At 41.3% G+C, this 19,539-nt stretch overlaps 1 protein-coding gene across 3 annotated transcripts; it reads right to left on the reverse strand.

The window, feature by feature from the left end:
* Nucleotides 1-10,632: 10,632 nt before the first annotated feature.
* PDCL (phosducin like) lies at nt 10,633-19,309 on the reverse strand. 3 transcript variants are annotated; one of them, XM_049896556.1, is made up of 5 exons: nt 19,143-19,309; nt 18,533-18,644; nt 17,395-17,571; nt 14,970-15,151; nt 10,633-13,131 (listed from the first exon to the last, which is right to left on the reverse strand). In XM_049896556.1, the coding sequence occupies exons 2-5, from the start codon at nt 18,543-18,545 to the stop codon at nt 12,535-12,537; spliced, it is 969 nt and encodes a 322-aa protein (XP_049752513.1). In that variant the 5' UTR covers nt 18,546-18,644; nt 19,143-19,309; the 3' UTR covers nt 10,633-12,534. The 3 variants fall into 3 exon arrangements, with proteins under 3 accessions (XP_049752513.1, XP_049752514.1, XP_049752515.1); XM_049896558.1 differs by having other exon boundaries at nt 10,635-13,086; XM_049896557.1 differs by lacking the exon at nt 18,533-18,644 and having other exon boundaries at nt 10,634-13,131.
* Nucleotides 19,310-19,539: the final 230 nt, after the last annotated feature.

Here is a 19,539-nt window from a genome sequence, read left to right on the forward strand (position 1 = left end):
AAAACTCTCCACAGAGTTTGATCCAGGCAGCCTTCATTCCATTGTGTATGGGGTCACCATGAGTCGGAGGCCAGCTGGATGAAGGCTAACAACAAGAACAATAATTCAGGACTTGGAGCTGTGTGGGAGGGTGTGCATTCCTAGGACCTACATTGTGAGGGCTGGCACTGCATTTCCCATCACTTGGCCATGTGTTCTCAAAAAAATGAACGTTTACTCCTCAGCTGTCTGGAACAGGAATAAAAGTTCACATACCCATGCGTGAAGGGTCGACTCTCCACAGAACAGAGACCCTGGGACTTAAGAGGCACTCTGGACACCCGAGACGAATAAATTATTATATTTTTGTGCTAACAATCATGTAGAAGCAGTCCATTTTTCTTATTCTTTGTTCTTGTATTTGTTTTTTATAATAACACCTGGCATTCTGTGGAAGGGACATGTCCTGGGCGTGCACAGTCTTAAAAAAATTGGAAAGCAGAGAAAAGGTGAGAGGGCATACACATTAGGAGCAGATTCAAGAAGCATTTTATAAGTTATCATATGCCAGTAATTCCCTTTTCTTACCCACAAAAAGCATGGATGTTCTGATTGTCATTTTAGGAATGAAGAAACTGAGGCTCAAGGTTCAACAGCTAATTGACAGCAGAGCCAGAACAAGTTCTTATGCTACTTAGAGTGCTCAGGTACATTTTAACTGGATCTCACAGAATTCAGCCCCCAGGTTTTAGGGCCTCAGTGGAAGGACTTGCAGGCAGAAATCTCAAGTTGGGGCAAGTTTGGGGACTTGAAATGCCTTTAAGGTGTGCCCGAGTTTTTATCAAACAGGTTTGTGAGGTGGGAACTTCTCTATCCATGTTTCTCTTCCAGAAACCTGTACCCCTCCTGCCTTCAGAGACAGGGAAGCTGCAGCGGTACTAAAGCTGGGTCACCACAGAGCTTCCAGCTCCCACAGACAGGCCTGCCACTGCCTGGTCCCCCAAGTGCCTATCTTGTTTTCTCTTTTTTTGCCATTTACGTTCCTGCTTTCTTCCCTTTTACTTTCTTCTCTCTCTCATTTACTAGCTAGCATTTACTGGGTACCAGGCCCTGTACTCCGTGCGAGCATTATAGACACAGTCGTTGTCCTCATATGTACATACACTACAGCAACACGGATTATGATCAAAGCCAGAAGACAGAGGTTCAAAGAAGCATCAAAGAGGGAGCAATGACTTGAGATTGAGAGGGAAGGGAGAGTTGAGGAAAACTCATGGAGCAGTATGCTGGATTACATTAATGAACCCAATTTGTCATCCATCCCTGAATCTATGCCTGTAGGCATGTAACTTTTATTCTTTTAAAAAAAAATTTATTGTGGTGAAATATGTATAACAAGAAATTTACCATCTTTACAGTTTTTAAGTGTACAATTTGGTGACATCAATTACATTCACCAAGTTGTGCTACCATCGCCACTACCAATTCCCAAATGCTTTACTTTACCCTAAACAAAAACTCAAGTACCCTTTGGCCATGTATTTGACACTGGGCTCAACCACGTGACTAATTTTAGCCGGTTGAATATTAGCAAGCATAACACATGCAGAGTACCAAGTAAATGTACCTGTGAGGTTAAGCTTACATTTCTTTCATTGCCAGGAGAAGGGCACGCCCAACTAGCCCACTGGCCCCAAGAGGGGTACGAGAGATTTGTGGAGTGGAGATGCTCCAGCCAAGGTGACCCAGCCAAACTCAACCTAGAGCAGAGTCCCAGCTGACCTGTAGATACAAGAGCAAGTCTAGCCAAGATCAGCCAAGCCCCAGCTTGGCCGACACATTAGCTATAATAAATGATTCACGTTTTAAGGCACTGAGTTTTATGGTGGTTTGTTACACAGTGATAGCAAACTGATGTAGTGCCCATAACTATCCCCGATATTTGCCTTTTATTCCAGGGCAGTATGTTCCAGACCCTTAAACGTCTAGAGGGCTTATCTACAAATGCATATGTGCTTTATCTGTTTGCTTTTAGGGATGCATATTCTTATTTTGGGCATGCTTCTGCCCTCAATCCTATGTCAGTCTATCCAAGAATCTTTGAGGGTATGAACCATGTTTTTTCCATTGGACTGGGAGTGCCTGAAAGTAAAAGTCATGGTCCCCCTTTCAGATCTCATACCCAAATCCATTTTCTCTTCATCAAAATTCATTTTCCTGTCTTGACTGTCTTCTCTGTAGACTTTGTAATCACTCCCACACCCAGATTCAACCTATACTGGCATGTTTTCAGCACTTCGCCAATGTAAAAGGAAATTGGAACCGGCAAAGGCACTGGGTACTTGAAGAATGAGTCAAATAGCTTTCAATCTGGCATGTTGCCAGACCACACACACACAAACACCACCTCTCTACCTCTTCCTCTCTCCAAGAACCACAGAAAAACTGACAGATGGTGAAATCATGATCAAGACCATCACCACACGTATCATGAAATCAAGTAACCACAGACCTCAGAAGCCACAATAACATGGTAAGGAGTCAGGGGCAAAATGGAAGAAGGTATTTTCTCTGCCCAAAACATCTTCCATTACACCTAGAAAATTTCTACTCACATTTAAGGGCTAGTACAGGAGTCACAAGGCTTTTAATATTACAGAGTGCCATAAACAAGACTGTTACACAGAATGCTGTAAACAAGTAGGAATGCTTTGGAATTTATCCCAACCTTTATTTGGCAAGAGGAGTATGACAGATGTTTATGGCAGAAGAGCCTGAGTGGCTAGACATCAAGAGAGTTTCTTTTAGTTACTAATCAGCGTGACTTAATTGTGCTACTGACATATGGGGCACGACAGTTCTGGGTTGGGCAGGATTGTCCTGTTCATTGTAGGGTATTTAGCATACCTAGGCTCCGCTTCTACGTAAATCTCAGTCATTGTCACAAACCTGAAAGATCCTCTGACATTTTTAAAAGGCCTCTAGAGGGTATTGGAAACCCTAGTAGCAAAGTGGTTAAGAGCTACAGCTGCTAAACAAAAGGCCAGCAGTTCAAAACCACCAGGCGCTCCTTGGAAACCGTATGGGGCAGTTCTACTCTGTCCTATAGGGTCGCTATGAGTCGAAATCGACTCGACGGCAACGGGTTTTTTAGGGGTTATTAGTGCCCCCACTCCCTGCACTTCTGGCATTGAGAACTTGGCCTTGATAATCAATTTAGGACGATCTTGCTGGACTCCCAAATCCTTCTTGTTTTACCTGCGTCAGAATCACCTGGGATGCTTATGTCAGATGCATATTCCACTCACACCTCCAAAATTTCAGAATCAGTAGGTCTGGGGTGAGGGTGAGGGCTAGACTTTTGGGCATTATGAACAAGCATCCTAGGTGATTTTGATGCAGGTAGTCTGCAGGCCACACTTAGAGAATCTCGGACCTAAGTCATCTTTTAAAAAACCAGACAACTCGAGATTGCCAAGAGGGAAATATTATCCTTCTCTTTGGAAAGTCTGAGCCAGCTGGGAAGTCTTCAGAGGAACACAACTGCTGTAAGAAAGGTGACTCTGGAAAAGACGAATACCAAAAGCCTAACATGAACACTGGGAAGAAGAAGTTTCCATGATTCTTACTGTCTTTGAGATATATTTGAGATGTCATATTTCTTTCTTCCCTCTTAATTTTATAAAAATTACTAGCAACCAGTTTTGTCTTTTCTCCTTTAGCCCAGAATCCTCAAGGGGCTACAGCCTGAGTCCCTAACAGCTCCCTGAGTCCCCCCAGCCCCCGCCTCCTGTAGGTCCCTCTGCAACGGCATTCAGGACTGCTATTTTTTTTGTCTCTTCCTCTCTCCCCCTCCTCCCTACACCACACACAACACTAAGAATTCCTTCAGGGCGGAGGATATCTGATTTCTCCCAAACACCAAGCACAGGGCATGGCCCAGGGGGGACAGTTAGGAAATGTTTGTTGGAATTAGGAAATGAGCTAAGGGAGGAAGGGCTGGGTGGGCTGGAGATGCTTCCAGGAGAACAGAGAATCATTTGGAGTAACAAGATGGTAACAGAAACCTGGGGCCTTTGAGGGTAGAGGGAGAGCTACATGGGAAACAAGAATAAGTATAATTTCATGACCACCAAACCATGGGTAGGAGTACACGGAAGAAGTACAGCCTGAACGATTCTTAGAAGCAAGGATGGTGAGACTTCATCTCACACACTTTGGACATGTCATCAGCAGGGATCAGCTCCTAGAAGAGGACATCATGCTTGGTAGAGGGTCAGCAAAAAAGAGGAAGATCTTAAACGAGGCTGCAGCAATGGGCTCAAACACAGCAATGATTGTGGATGGTGCAGAACCGTGCAGTGTTTCATTCTGTTGTACATAGGGTCGCTGTGAGTCAGAACCAACACGACAGCATCTAACAACAACAACCATGGCACAGGCACCCCTTGTCTCTTTCGAAAGCCCTCTTGAGTAACTATTATTATCCCCTGTTCATAGATGAAACTGCCAAGGCAGTATTAAGAATCTGAGTTCTGAGCTCCTAGTTCCTGGGTTTAAGTCTTGACTATACTACTTACTAGCTGATTGACCTTGGGTAAGTTGCTTAACTATAAAATAAGAGTAATGATATCTATCTGGGGTTATTGTGAGAATTGTTTAAGAAAACACACACAAAGTGCTTAGAACAATGGCCTGGCACATAGTAAGTCTCAATATATTTTGGTTACACATAGGGGAAACAAAGTCATCATCAGGGATAAATGAGAAAATTGGGGTTTGAGCATCAAATATGTGCTCTTAACCACTTAGCTCCAACTCCCTCAGTTACCCCAATGCACAGCATCTTGTCCCTGGTGGATACCCACTGCCTTCCTCTTTTCCTCAGCCAGCTTTTCTCTGACCCTTAATTAACGTAATACGAAAGTTAAGTGTACGTATGTTAAATTTATCAAATAACATTTTGTTTTGCTACTCATTATCTAAAGTGTGTGAATTTAGCACTTTCTAGTTCTCTTTACTAAAAACAAATGCTCTAAAATTACTTGTACATGGTGTTAGATATCACCCTTCAGCCCCAAATCGGGGTCTATGGACCAGCTTCCTTTAAAAAAACTTTTAATTCCTTCTCTTCTCCTGCCTCCCTGTGGCCAGATCACGTTACAGCCAGCATTTCCACTTGCTTTGGCAGGGCTGCAGAAACCCTGGTGACCTAGTGGTTAAGTGCTAAGGCTGCTAACCAAAAGGTAGGCAGCTGGAATCCGCCAGGCGCTCCTTGGAAACTCTATGGGGCAGTTCTACTCTGTCCTATCGGGTCGCTATGAATCGGAATCAACTCGATGGCACTGGGTTTGGTTTTTGGTTTTTTGGCGGGGCTAGGGATTTAGCTTGATCTCATTAAGTGGTTTTTTTTTTTTTTTTTATTACGTGGTTTTCAGTGAGCATTGGTAGCACACCTCTGATTAAAGATACATACCAATTATGAAAAATCATTATATACTGCCGTGAATCCCAGCATATTCATGTAGCCTTAGGGACTTTCCCCACTTAAGCAGCAAACATTTACTTATGTCAACTCAGATCAGAGGTCAGAGATGACTGGACACAGTCCCTGCCCCCGAGGACTTCATAGTCTAATGTGTAAACAAATACTTCAAAAAAAAAAAAAAACCCCAAATACTTACTATTCAATTTTGGCAATTACAAGCGCTTAAGATGGAGTTACCCTACAGGAAAGTGAGACAAGGTCATTCCAGTCACCAGGACGTCCACATCTCACGCTTAGGGAAACTTTTTAATTTTTCATTAAAATAAAATAATAACAACAATAGATAACTTACTGATAACTTTCTATGCGCTAAGCAAAGCGCAAAGTGCCCCACAGGCCTTAACTCATCAACCTCTCATCTCCTCTGCTATCGCGACTGTTCAGGTGAGAAAAGGAAACCTCATTATCGACAGACTCCAAATTCGCTAATTCAGAAAAAATACACTGCGGCGTGGTTCTTTGCAGACATGGGCAAAAATGCGTACAAACGCGCATACGGTGTTGTTCGCTACCATGGAGTCATCCCTACGCAAGGCGACCGCATGCACAAAAGGATCTGACCTTTGTAATCCATAGGGTTTTCACTGGCTAATTTTTCAGAAGTAGATCACCAGGCCTTTTTTCCTAGTTTGTCTTGGTGTAGAAGCTCCGCTGAAACCTGTTCGGCATCACAGCAACAGACAAGCCTCCACTGACAGGTGGGTGGTGGGAAAATTTCCACTTGAAGTTGAAGGAGGCTGGTTCGCCAGGACTACTAGCACATAAAACCCACTGTTGTCAAGGCGACTTCTACTCATAGCGACCCTACAGGACAGAGTAGAACTGCCCCATACAGTTTCCAAGGAGTGCCTGGTGGATTTGAACTGCCGACCTTTTCGTTAGCAACCATAGCTCTCAATTACCATGCTACCAGGGTTTCTGTCAGCACATATCTACCACGAATATCAAGAATCGACTGTATTTGCTTGAGCCGGGGTTTGAACCCAAACAGTCTGACCCCTCAGATCTTTTCTTGACCAATGTTGCCATAATCTATAGGAGCAGTTATATAACACGACTGCTTCTTTGTGGAGAGACAGTAAAGGCCTATTAATGCTCCATAGAGATCATGAGATTTGAACTGAGTCTTAAAGGATAAATAAGGTTTTCCCAGACTGACAAGGGGGATCAGAGAGTCTTAAATAAGACCCTATTTTAGCAAGGATATCAGGATTTTGTGGAGGATGGGTAGTAGATAAACAGATGACATTTCTGAACTGTATACTGAGTGCCACACCGTGCTAAAAACTTGAGCCCGTTAGACCTTTGCAGGAATCCTATGGGAGAGTTACTACGCTTACCCTCATTTGAGAGACTAAAGCTCAGAGAGACTAAGAAATTTGTCTACGGTCATTCTCACAATCAAAAGTAACTTCTTGGAGTGAAGGGAATAAAAATGGAAGTGAGACTTCTCCAAGAATAACTTTTTATATAGTGTTGGCTTTCAAAAAAGTTAAAAAGAATGAAAAAAAGACAACTCCAAAATTGAATTATTCAGGAGCAAATGAATACTTTTATGACAAATAGATTACCACTCAGAAAATAATTAATTCACGTATTTTTTTAACTCAGTACTCTGTACATCCTTAGCAGAATACACTCTAAGGATAAAAAAGGAACTACAAAGAAATCTTCATAAATTTACAGTTGTTACTAAAGACATGATTTATGAAACTATTATATGTGTATGATGATAGTTAAATTTTATAAATATATGGATGTTGGGCATCTGATTTTCCTTGTGTGAAGAGGGAGAATGGAAGAAGGTAAGAATGAATTTTGTGTTTGAAGCGGAAGTACCAGTATGAACTAATCGTTTTTTTAAATATATACGTGTATTGTGTCCTACTCTGTCCACTGAAAGGGCCCAGAAACCACGGCACCCCCGTATCAATGAGCATACCTAGCACCCAGATGTCAGTTCCAAATCCCATTCTCCACTAAAAGGAAGCAGAGCTTCTTGGGAAAATGGCTAATTCCAAGTCATAAATACAGAAAGTACTGTGTGATCCCAGTACATTTTAGGCCAGAAAGAAAGGAAGCACTCAAAGACTAATGAGTCATGTCCAAAGAACACAGGAACTGGCTTCAAAAGGTTACCATTGCCCAAATTTGAGACAACTTCAGAATTAAAAAGAATGATGGCATTAGACATTGAATTTTAAAAAATCTATGAATCCATAGTGATTCTTAGAGAGAGAGAGAAGGGAAGGCAGAGCTATTCTTTGAAGAAGATTGCCGGTAATAAACATAAAATGAATAATAAAGTTAGAAAATTACCCTTTTTGCATACTCCAATATAATAATTGAGCTCAGGCAAGAATCATCAATGGATGCTAAAACAAATATGTGAAAGGTTGTTGGGAAAAAGGATAGCCACACTGTCTCAAAGTACTACGTCATACATTACTTACTACCGACAAAGGGGAAAATTATTTTATGATGTCGAGATCTGGCACTCACCACCATAACCAAGTGATTAACTTAGGATCGATGAACTTGCATCAGGTACCCCCTGACTTGATACAGTAAGAACTATGCAACACCACCTCTGGTTGCATTATTGCCAGAAATGAAGAAATCAGAGATACCAGAATGTGGGAACTCCGTAAGACATTTGTTCTGGACAGTTTAAAAAGCCACTTATATGAAAAACAAACATAAAAACAACGGCAGGGGACTGTTCTAGCTTTAAAGAGATCAACGTGAACCTTGTTTGGATCCTGGATTTAAAAAAAAAAAAGTTTATTAAATAAATTTTGGGAACAAGTAGGAAAACTGAATATGACCTGTATTTTGAAAATTATTGAATTATTTTTAATTTTCTTAGGAATGATAATAGCATTGTAGTTATGAGGGAGAATGACATTCTTAGGAGATATAGCAACATTCTTAGGTGTGAGGTCAAGATATCTGTAGCCTACTTTCAATGGTTCAATAAAAAACAGATACAGCAAATATAGCAAAATATTAACTATTGTTGAAGCTCAGTAAAGGGTTTATAGGTGTTAGTTGTAGTCTTCTTTCACTTTTCCTGAAGGTTTTTAAGTTTTCAAAGTAAAAGGTAGATTTTTATAAACTAGATTCCTAAAATGTAAGCACCTGAAGGGTCTTCAGAGATCATCTAATTCAGCCCTTCATTTTACAAACGGGGAAACTGAGGCTCAGGAAGAGGAACAGACTTGTCCAAGGTCACACATCTGGTTATGGAGCTAGAATTCATGTTAATTATTCCATCGCTATCACACATAGGGAAACCCTGGTGGCATAGTGCTTAAGAGCTACAGCTGCTAACCAAAAGGTTGGCAGTTCGAATCTACCAGGGACTCCTTGGAAACCCTATGGGGCAGTTCTACTCTGTCCTGTAGGATCGCTGAGTCAGAATTGACTCCACAGCAATGGGTTTGTTTTTTTTGGTCACCCACAGCAGAAAGCAGGGGTGTAGTACACTGGAAGGGACTCTGTGGAGTCAAGGTAGAAAGAGGATACCCCTCAGCAGGGATCACAGCTGCAGCCTGGAGGAGATTCTCATCTGAAACCCAGGCAGGTGCAAGAGACTCAAAGCTCCACCCTGTTTAATTCCTTTTTCTTTAAATTCTCTCCCTTATTTTCTTCCACTAACCTATTCCCTCCACTACTTTTCAATGTCTCTACTTTTTTGTTCTTGATCATTTTGCTTTCCCCATCAAGGATTAACCTGCCATCATGGAAATAACACAAATTTTGGAATGATAGACTTAATTTCAAATCCTGTTCCAGGCAACTAGCTGTACAACATGGAGTATCACATACCCCTACTAAGTCTTGGTTTCATCTTTGAAGGTTACTACTTCCTACATTGAAAAGAGGGGCCATTAAATCGAGAATAGAATAGATGTTCATTCTTAACAAGTGCCAGGCAGAGTTATGGGCACTGGGGACAATAAAATCAGATACTTATTTGAGGCTGTGTGATAAGCTCGTACTAAGTACTTTACATGATTGACTTGTTATTCATTCCCATTTCACAGATCAGAAAACAGGCATGGAGTTCAGTATCTTGCCCAGAGAACTAATAAATGGCAACCTATTCCCAGAGTCCATACCCTTAACCACTATGTCATACAGCAGGGAGGAAAAAAGTCAGTGCCTTCATGGGACTTTCAATCCAGAACAAAGTGAAATATGGAAAACTACAAGGACAAATGTTGTGATAAATTTTAGTTCCTTTTCCCTTCTCCCAGTTACACGGCTAAAAAAAAAAGAGAGAGAGAACCACATAACACAAAATGAAGAGGAAAAGAAGCCATCTGACACCTCTCCTGTTTCAACTTGTTCTCCCATTACTCAAAGAAAAAGGAAACATCAGTGAGTGCTTGTGTTGTGACAGACTCTGTCACTCATCTTAACCCATAGTCAGTGATTCTCAAACTGTAGTGGGTCTCAGAATCACATAGAGGGTTTGTCAAAACAGTTTGCTGGGCCACCCCCAAAATTTGATTCAGTGGGTCTGAGGTAAAGCTTGAGAATTTGCATTTCTAACAAGTTCCCTAGTAACGCTGATGCTGCTGGTCTGGAGACAACTCATAGAGAACCACTGTCACCGAACAATCCCATGAGAACAGGTATTTTTGTTACCATTATAAAGATGAGAAAACTGAGCTTCAGGAAGGGTAGGTACTTCGCCAGAAGCTACACCACTAGTGAGTAACAGAAAAAGGACCTGAACCTGGATCTGTCTGACTCCAAAACCCATGCTATTTCCACTACACCTGAGTTAGGGATTAAACACCCTAGGATTTCCCATGTCTGCTTACTTTATTTTTGAATTTCTGTTCCTGAAAGGCAAAGTCAAGGTTCTATGTGTAAATGCACATTCTCAGTGAGAACAGTTTGTAAAAACTATTTTAAAATGTTCTTGCTTATTTGCCCAATAATTCCTCCTCTAGAAATGTATGAGAACGATCCAAAATATGGCTCGAATTAGAAAGGTGTTCATTGTGTTTTAGCAAAAAGACAGGGAGCCTAAATACGTTAAATAGATTATGGTCTACTCAAATGATGAAATGTTATGATACCATCAAAAACTTTATTTAGAATTTTTATAACATGACAAAGTGTTTATGATGTAATGCTAAATACAGCAGGACACAGATCTAAGTTCAGTAGGCTCTCAATGTTATTAAAGATATTGAAAAAAGACTGCTGTTCTTAGCTGCTGTTGAGTGGATTTTGACTCATGGCAACCTCTTATGTGCACAGTAGAACTGGTCCATAGGGTTTTCAAGGCTGTAACCTTTTGGAAGCAGATTGCCGGGCCTGTCTTCCGAAGCACCTCTGGGTGGGTTTGAACCACCAACCTTTCAGCTAGTAGTTGGGCACTTAACCACAACCAGTACATTGACAATAGCTGTCACTGTTTCTAATAATTTTCTGTACTTTCCACACTTTTACAACGAGCATATAATGCTTTTTAAATCAGAAAAACCATGTGCTTTTTGTTGACTAACTACAACAGATACTTTCAAAATCCATTTGCAGAACTCTGCTACATTTAATTCCTGAGTAGTTATAAAATTTGAAATTGATTTTTAAAGCTAGTATTTAATGCCAGTTATATTTTCCCCAACCCCAGAATGTACATTTTTAAAGAAAAAAAACACGGGGGAAAATTCAAATGACAACCATTACTATAAATACAGAGGAAATAAAAGACTATAAGGATAGCTGTAAAAATGACAACAGGGATTAGTTTTGGTTGGGGAATTTTAAAGTTTTTAAATCTCTTTTTAGCTCAATTTTGATTACATTTTCTACAATGAACATCTATTACTTCTGCAATAAAAACATCTCTTTGCTGCTTTTCTTTTTAAGAGACAAACACCAAGCAAACTACAGTACATGTATACAATGTAGTATCAAGAGCCATTAAAAATAACATTGTAGAAAAGTATTTAATAACATAAAAAAAAGTTTGATATACTATTAGCTGAACATACTATAAAACGGTATGTTCAGAATGATCCCATTGTTTTAAAAACAAATGTTCTATGTATACATAGAAAATACCTTGGAAGGAAATATACCAAAATATTAAGTGTTTCACTCTAGGTGGCTGGATTAGAGATTATTCTAATTTTCTTGTTTTCATATTTTGGTAATTTTTCCTCTATTGAACATGAATTACTTTTCCAATATGCCAAAAGAAATTTAAAAAATAAATCTACATTAAACAAAACAGCTATACTGTTAAATAAGAGACAAAACAAAGACAAAACCAGGAGTATCTTAAAGATCGTCCTTTAAAAGGGCTTTCCAGCCCCACCACACTCCAATTTTTAAGTCAAGCTAGTCTCTCCAAGACAAGGGAACAGTCAGCATTGATCCTTCCTACTACTCCAGACTTAATGTTTGAGCAGGATGTCGACTCCAGCAGCAGAGGTCACCCCTCTTGATGGGGCAAACATGCATCATCTGGAAGCTTTAAACAAGACCTCAGTAGAGAAGAGGGTCTAGGGGGAGAAATTAACTGCCTTCTAGGGCTACGGACCTGATTACAAGTGAGTATAACTTGCAATCATTTGATTAAGGAAATACACTATTTACATTGCAAATAACACATTCACTAAAGAATTATACTCTCAGACCTGGCAGAGACCTCTGAAATCATCTGAAGACAATTTACAGGACACTGTTTTAAAGGGTACTATTTAAATATTGACTGGAAACAACAACAGAGATATCATGCTAGAGAATCTTAAGTAAACAGTTCAAAAGCCTAGCTTCCTGTTTACACAATTTTAAGTCGCTTTATTACTAACAAGGTGATTCAGCATTCTCATTTAATCTAAGAACTTCCTTGACTTTACACATAATAAAAGGGACTACAAAGAACAGCTGGAAAGCCAGAAGACACAGGAAGGAACAAAACTAAACACATATATCTTCCAGCCCATACAATGAGAGATGTATGCAAGCAGACTATCAGTTCAATCTATTTCCAGATCACTATCCTCACTGTGATAGAGGGCGGAGTTATGCACAGAGGTCAATACCAAGACTTCCTTTTCTGGGAGTAATCCAAATTCCTGTAGAAAAGCTTCAAGGTCCACAGCAAAGAAATCTTCTCCCAGCTGGTCAGTGACACGAACAAAATTGCCAATCAATTCACCCCCCTTGTAGATCAGCAGGGCAGGAAGGGCATTCCTGGTGAACCGACTGCTGGCCCCAATAACTGAGCTCTTTACTCGGCAGAATTTGACGGCTGGGTACTCCGCAGCAAGGCAGATCATGCACCCATTCATGGCTTCAGTCCCTGGAATGCCGTCCTCATAAATATGGACCATGATGAGGGTGCTTTTCTGTTCTTTATCAATCATGTCTAAAAACCCTTCCCCGCTGGGGATCTCAAAAACCTGTTTGAATTGGGGCCCCTTGTGAAGTTGCTGCCGCATCTCTTCCATTCTCTGTTTCCTGTACTGCTGCAGAAACTCTTCATCATCTTGGTCCTCATTCATCATGGCAAACTCCTTCAGAGTCATCTGCAGGGGACCAGCAAGTGTGCAGAAGAGACAAAGAACAGAACGCTGTGGGAACAGTTAACATGTACTGTGTGCTTACTATATATGAGGCACCATGCTGAGTGCTTTATATGCATAGCTCACTCAATTCTTATGATAACCCCACTAGGAAGGCACTTTTATTGTCCGTTTTACAAATGAGATTCCAAGACTTGTCGTTATTTGCATAAGTACACACAGGTAATAAATCTAAGACCAGTATTCAAACCAGGTTTTAAAAACCAGGTTTAAAAAAAAAAAAATCATGCTTTTAACTACTATATAATATTGCTTCTCAATCCAAACAGACAATATCAATTAATATCACTTTTTTCCTTTTGTCAGTTGTGACAATGGGTTATTTTATTCACTTTTTAGTCTTTAGAACACAAGAGGATATTAAGAAACTTAAAAAAAAAAAAAACCACTAATAAGCCCTCCCGGCAACCCACCCCCAAATAAGCACAAAACACAGGCATATACACTCTAAATTTTTTTTTTATTTACGACCAGTCACACACACTTTTTGCTTTTATAGCGGGAGTCGCGGGTGTGCCAATTAAGATGTAACCTGCTGTTGCTACTTACCATTGTTATATCATAAATATTTCCTCATGTTTCCGATTTTTTTTATGACATTATATATAATATGCCATACTTTGCGAAACCACTCCCCTACTTCTGGCATTCAGACAGTTTCCAGTTCAGTTCTACTGCAGATAACTCAGCAGACAGGGACAGCCTCTCTCAAGACTGACCCATGTGATGTGTTGCTTCATTCTGGCCTTTCACCTCAGTATAAGGAAGCAGCTGTTAGCAGTGGGCGTACTGCCCTGCATCTAGCTTAAGTAACAAAAGCTTCTTCCTTCTTCTACCCTGATGCAGCAAGGCAGATCAAGGGGATGAGATGTGGAGGTGGGGAGATCAGAACAGAAAAAATGCTGTCATTGTATTATTACCAGCATCATTTTGAGTTTCATTGTTTCACTTATCATTTCCAATTTCCTTCCAATCTCATAGCTCTCCATTTTACTGCTGCCTACCACAGTGGCTCCTTCTGACCTATGACAGTCTTTGCTTAAGTCTAATACCCTGAAATCACTCTCCTAATCAAGGCTAATGACTCCACACTTAATCCTAACTGGTTATTTCCAGCCAGCAGGTGCTCTGGGCCATAACTGAATGATCTCAGGCACTCCTAGACATTCACCCATAGGTCAGAGAGGATGAGGAAAACTGAGGTTCCTTTTAATATATGAAAGGTAAGAAGGGAGTCAGGAACCTAGGTACAAATATCTTTCAGAGTATCCATTTGCTTCTACTGTATTGCCTCCTTAAAATGAATTCTCATGAACAGGCTTCAGATGAAACAGAGCAACAGAAAAATCTGGGCTAGAATCCCAGCTCCACCGTTTAGTACTTATGTGACCCTTAGCAAGTCAGCTCCATCTCTAAGGATCAGTTTCCTCATCTGAAAAATGGGAACAATACCACCACTCTCAGAGGGTTGTATTAAATTTCTGGCCCCAAATAAGTCCTCAATAAAGGATAGGAAACTAACATTTACTGACCACTTACAATGGTCCAGGCACAGTCACAGGCATTTAACACAGCCCTGTGAGGCAGGAATATTGACCTCATTTAACCAAGGAAAATTCAGAAGATACAAGATTTTCCCAAGGTCACTACTGGCAAAGCTGAGATTTAAACTCAGGTGTGTCTGAGTTATGGCATGGCTCTATATTTTTCCCTGCACTGCACAACTTCTCAGAGGCCAAATCAAACACACTGTATCTTTTGAATTGCTAACCCCAGTTCCTGCAGCCATGGCAGATTCTGAGAAAAGCCTGGGTGCTACTAATCACCTTCCCACTGATCTTCTCCTGGAGGTCCTTCTGTTTCTGTTGCTCCTCCTCTTCATCCAGATGGGACCTACAGGTCATCGACAGCTTCTTGATCAGCCTTTCCATCTCCCGGCATTGCTCTTCCTTTTGCTCTGTCTCCAACTGCTTGAAACGGCGCCAGTCATTGATCACACCTTTTGGACCTGAGTGGAATTGAACACGGAGGTGACCAAGAAGAATGCACAAGGAATTATAGACCAGGGCTAGGAGTTCACAGCTGTCTAAAGCTCGCTCTATCTACTGTACAACAATGCTTACACAAGGGTAAAGTGGTCTACACACAGTGATGTCCGCTGCGGCATGGTTGGCAATAATTAAAGATCCAAGCTAATGTCCAACGTGAAGAGATGAGTTAAATAAATTATGGTCCATCTACTCAAACGACTATAAAACAACTCTTAGAAATAACAAAGTGGCTCTATATTTCCTGACATGAAAGGTATTAAATACATTATTAGTTAAAATAAAAAAGAAATACAAAATGCAGACCAGAGTTTACAAAAAGAACTGTATGTATATATATGAATATTTACATATATGAATAGGCATATACATATATGTGAATAGTATGTTCATAAAGAATGGGTTAGAAAGATACATAAACCGTTGACAGTGGCTGACTCTAGGTAGTAGGATCTGCGGGAACTGGTAAAAAGAACTTTTGCTTTTTACTTTCTACACTTCTGTATTATTTGAATTTGTTACAAGATTATGACAGGTTTTATTATTGTTCTCCGTTATTCGTGCCCCTACCTCGAGCCCTGTAAGAGGATTATACATCCCTGCCCCTTGCCATGTGACCTGCAGTACCTCCTATAGGATGAGGATATATATCCCCACTCACTGACGTTGGGCTTGGCCACGTGACTTGCTTTGGCCAAGGGATGTGAGCAAACATAATGGATGCCTGGTCTGAGCAAAAGCTTTATAAACTAGTACATGTTTCCAATAGCTCTCTCTTGCTGTCTGTGCTCTGCCCTGAAAATGGCATGTCCCAACAGGGGTTGCTCCTTCAGCCTAGCTCCTGGAATGACAGGATATAAGAAGCAGAAGCAGAGCCACCACTAAACCACAGCCAGCATGTAACATGAATAAAAAATAAACCTTTGTTGTCATAAGCCACTGAAAAACTAACATAAAAATCTATATGAATAAAAATTTAAAATGCTACCAAGAAACACTAAGGATTTGAATAAATGAAAAAGCAGTGCTATGTTCTTGAACAGGAAGACCCAACATCAGAAAGTGTAGCTTATCACAAAATTAACCTATATATTAATGAATTACCAGTAAAACTACATGGATATACTTATGTGTCCATACTCCTAAATTGGCTTTGGAAAAATAAGAGAGCAAAAGTTAGGAAAATGCTGACACAGGAAGTATTAAAGGGAGACCAGCTCTACCAGATACAAAAACATACTGTAACACTACAATATAAAAACAGTGTGGTATAACCAGTAATAGACACATCACTACAAAGTACAGCTAAATACCCAAAAATAAACAAAAATTCAGTACATGATAAAAGTGACATTTCAAAACAATGGAGAAAAGATGGATTAGTCGGTCAATACAGTGTGGAAACAGCTGGATAGCAAAACGAAAGTAAGTTGAACCCCTACCTCAAAACTGGCACCAAAGTGAATTCTAAGTGAATCAAACACTAAAATGTTAAAAAAAATTGAAATCGTAAAAACACAGAAAAATCTTTTTATAATCTTGGAGTGAAGTTCTTTTAAGAAAGGAAAAAAAACCTACTATTATAAAATAATATGTTCAAGTACATAAAAATTTCCTGCCAGGAAAAGAACACAAAGTCAAAAGACAAAATGAAATATGTAGAACTCATCAGAGATTAATTTCCTAAGTATATAGAGTTCCCCAAGAAGAAAAAACCAACCACCCAATGGGCAAAGGGTACAAAAATATCTCTTAAACTTAAGACATTCAAGCTCACGCTTAAAAAGACAGAAGATGGCAAAGATCAAAAAGTTAAGACAATACAGTATGAGGGCAAGGTATAGAGAAAAAGCATACTGCCACTTTAACTGACAGCAATTTGGCAATATTAAGAAGTAAAAATGTAAAAACACCATTTCAAGCAATTTGTACTAACAATATACTCATACCTATAATTTATGCAATATCAAACACGTAGCATTTTGAGGATTCAAATCCTGGCCAGTATGTGTTTAAAACCATGATACTATGCATGCACATTAATATTGTGCAGTAAAAAGGCTAGAAAAATGCACAATGATAACCCTAAGTTATCTCTGAAGTGGGACTAGAATTAGAAAAAAGTGATCAGGAAACTTCTGATTGATTTATATTTGATGGACATTTTTAAAGCCTGTTCCCAGAGCTCAGAGTTATGCAATACCTGTATTAACTGAGATGCCTTCGCCTGCCAGCTCAGCGTCTGCAGGCAGAGAAGTGCCAGCCAGGGCATCCCTGCCTCTGTTCTTGTCTTCATGGTCGCTGTCCTCATCCTCACTGCTGCTGTAGTAATACTGCAGCTTTTCCCCCAGCAATTTATCATCCAGAGTAGTCATGGTACCTGGAAGATGGCAACATATCAGCCTCTCTGTTGACTTGAGCTAAAACCGACATGAAGCTGAAGGCCGGTGCTTCACTTGTGCTAAGATTATATTTACAGGGCCCTAAAAGTGATTTTTGTCATAAGCAGGATCTCAATGAATCCCTCCCATGACTCTAGGAAACAGGGCTTACCATGCTGTTTTAGTAGAACGTAAAACTGAGGCTTGGATAAGGGAAGTTTCTTTGCCAAGCTCTACAGCAAATGGCGGAGCTGGGATCAGACCCCAGGGCTACCTGACTCCAAGAGCGAAGGGGTGAGTTGCTGTCTTCTGAATAATGTACATATGTACTAGTACACTGACTTAGAAGAATCTGCTATACCAACAGGAGATTTTATCTACATTTAATTTTAGATTTTCCTATCAACTAAGACTTCTGGGTAACTGAGAAATTAGGTAAGAATCCTCAGAAAAACTCCAAAAAGAAGCATCAAGAGTATGGTGCTGATTTGCTGGATGCCTAAGTCAATCATCCCTCTGTCTCTTGGCTTCGGCCTCCCAGTCAGCACACTGAAGCCCTATCAACTTTGACTGGTTAAGAGGACCTATAACAAGGAAACCCTGCTGGCATAGCGGTTAAGAGCTACAGCTGCTAACCAAATGCTGGGCAGTTCGAATCCACCAGGCGCTCCTTGGAAACCCTATGGGCAGTTCTACTCTGTACTACAGGGTCGCTATGAGTCAGAATCGACTCGATGACAACAGGTTTTACGACAAGACTGCAATAATTCCGAGATGTTTAAAGGACCATAGGGTAGGCCTGGATTCTGCATTGGAAGAAGCCAGAGACATTCTGGAAGAAAGGTGCAACTTAGTCTCTCAGAGATCTACCTGAGGACCCAGCAGGGATGGCAAAAAATCTCTAGTACTCCTTCTTCTAAGCACCCCAACACTGTACTACCTTCATTAAAGACTTATCACCTGGACTTGTCATATTCCGTTGCGAAGTGACTCTCCTCCACTGAGCAGGAAACGCCTGAAAGCAGGTACCTCCTACAGCTAACTTCTATCTCCAATGCACGGCACCAGGCCTCTGCAGGATTTGTTAAACCCATATAAAGACAGCCTGGGCCTATGGGGCAATCCAGGGACAGAACCAAATCTCACGTCGGGGACGTGGAGGGGCCATGATGGGGCAATAGGACGCGCCTTGAGCGGGGAGAGACTGGGTCAGGGACGCTCAGCAAGGGTGGGGCTGCTGAGACAGGCACCGAGGGCAGGAACAGCGATAGGGCGCAGTGAGGGAGCCAACCCAGGGGCCCGCCAAAGGAGCAACGCAAGGGCGGGGCCGACTGGGTGGCAGCCAAAGGAGGCGGGGCCGCCGAGGGGCTTCCAGGTAAGGGTGAGGTGCGCGGGACCTTTAGGGGAGTGCAGTGGGACTGGGGCCAGTGCAGAAGACCAGGAGGAAAGTCGCGGAGGCGTCGGGGACGAGGGAGGGCACAGACAAGGCCATTATTCCCAGGCCAGCTAACCACCCTCCCTCCCGCACTCCGTGCCCGCCGCTTCTCCCGGCTGATCCCGATACGGTTACCCGGCCTAGTTCACTCTGGATCCCTTCCTGCTGGCAGCTCCGGGCACCGGAACGAAGGGGGTGGCGCCTGGTTAGAAGAAGAGAAGCGGGTCGGGGCCTTGAGCCCTGAGAGATTAACCGCCGAAGACCGGACTGCCGGACCAATGAGGCGGCCTTCCGGCGTCATGGCTGACACACGCTGCCCAATTAGAAGGAGGTTCTCCGGGCAGCCGGAGGAGAAGCTACCGGTACTACTTTGGGACAAAACACCTCTACACTATTAGTACGCTCCTATTTGTTTTAGGCAATTGAAGAGCTGTTCTTTGTAAGTCCAGTTTTGACCAATAAGAAAATTTTATCTACTTCCCTTTTAAGTTTCCAGGATCTTTTCATGTGTTTTCCATTGGCTCTTCATTAC

This window comes from Elephas maximus, chromosome 9 (genome assembly GCF_024166365.1).
Source record: "Elephas maximus indicus isolate mEleMax1 chromosome 9, mEleMax1 primary haplotype, whole genome shotgun sequence".
Taxonomy (NCBI): Eukaryota; Metazoa; Chordata; class Mammalia; order Proboscidea; family Elephantidae; genus Elephas; species Elephas maximus.

What these genes read in the sequence shown, in the direction of transcription:
- PDCL (XM_049896556.1), bottom strand. An exon ending in AGGCATCTCAGTTAATACAG is followed by an intron (nt 15,152 to 17,394) that starts GTATTGCATAAC and finishes AATTCCACTCAG; the next exon opens with GTCCAAAAGGTGTGATCAAT. An exon ending in AGGAGAAGATCAGTGGGAAG is followed by an intron (nt 13,132 to 14,969) that starts GTGATTAGTAGC and finishes CTGTTCCCACAG; the next exon opens with CGTTCTGTTCTTTGTCTCTT.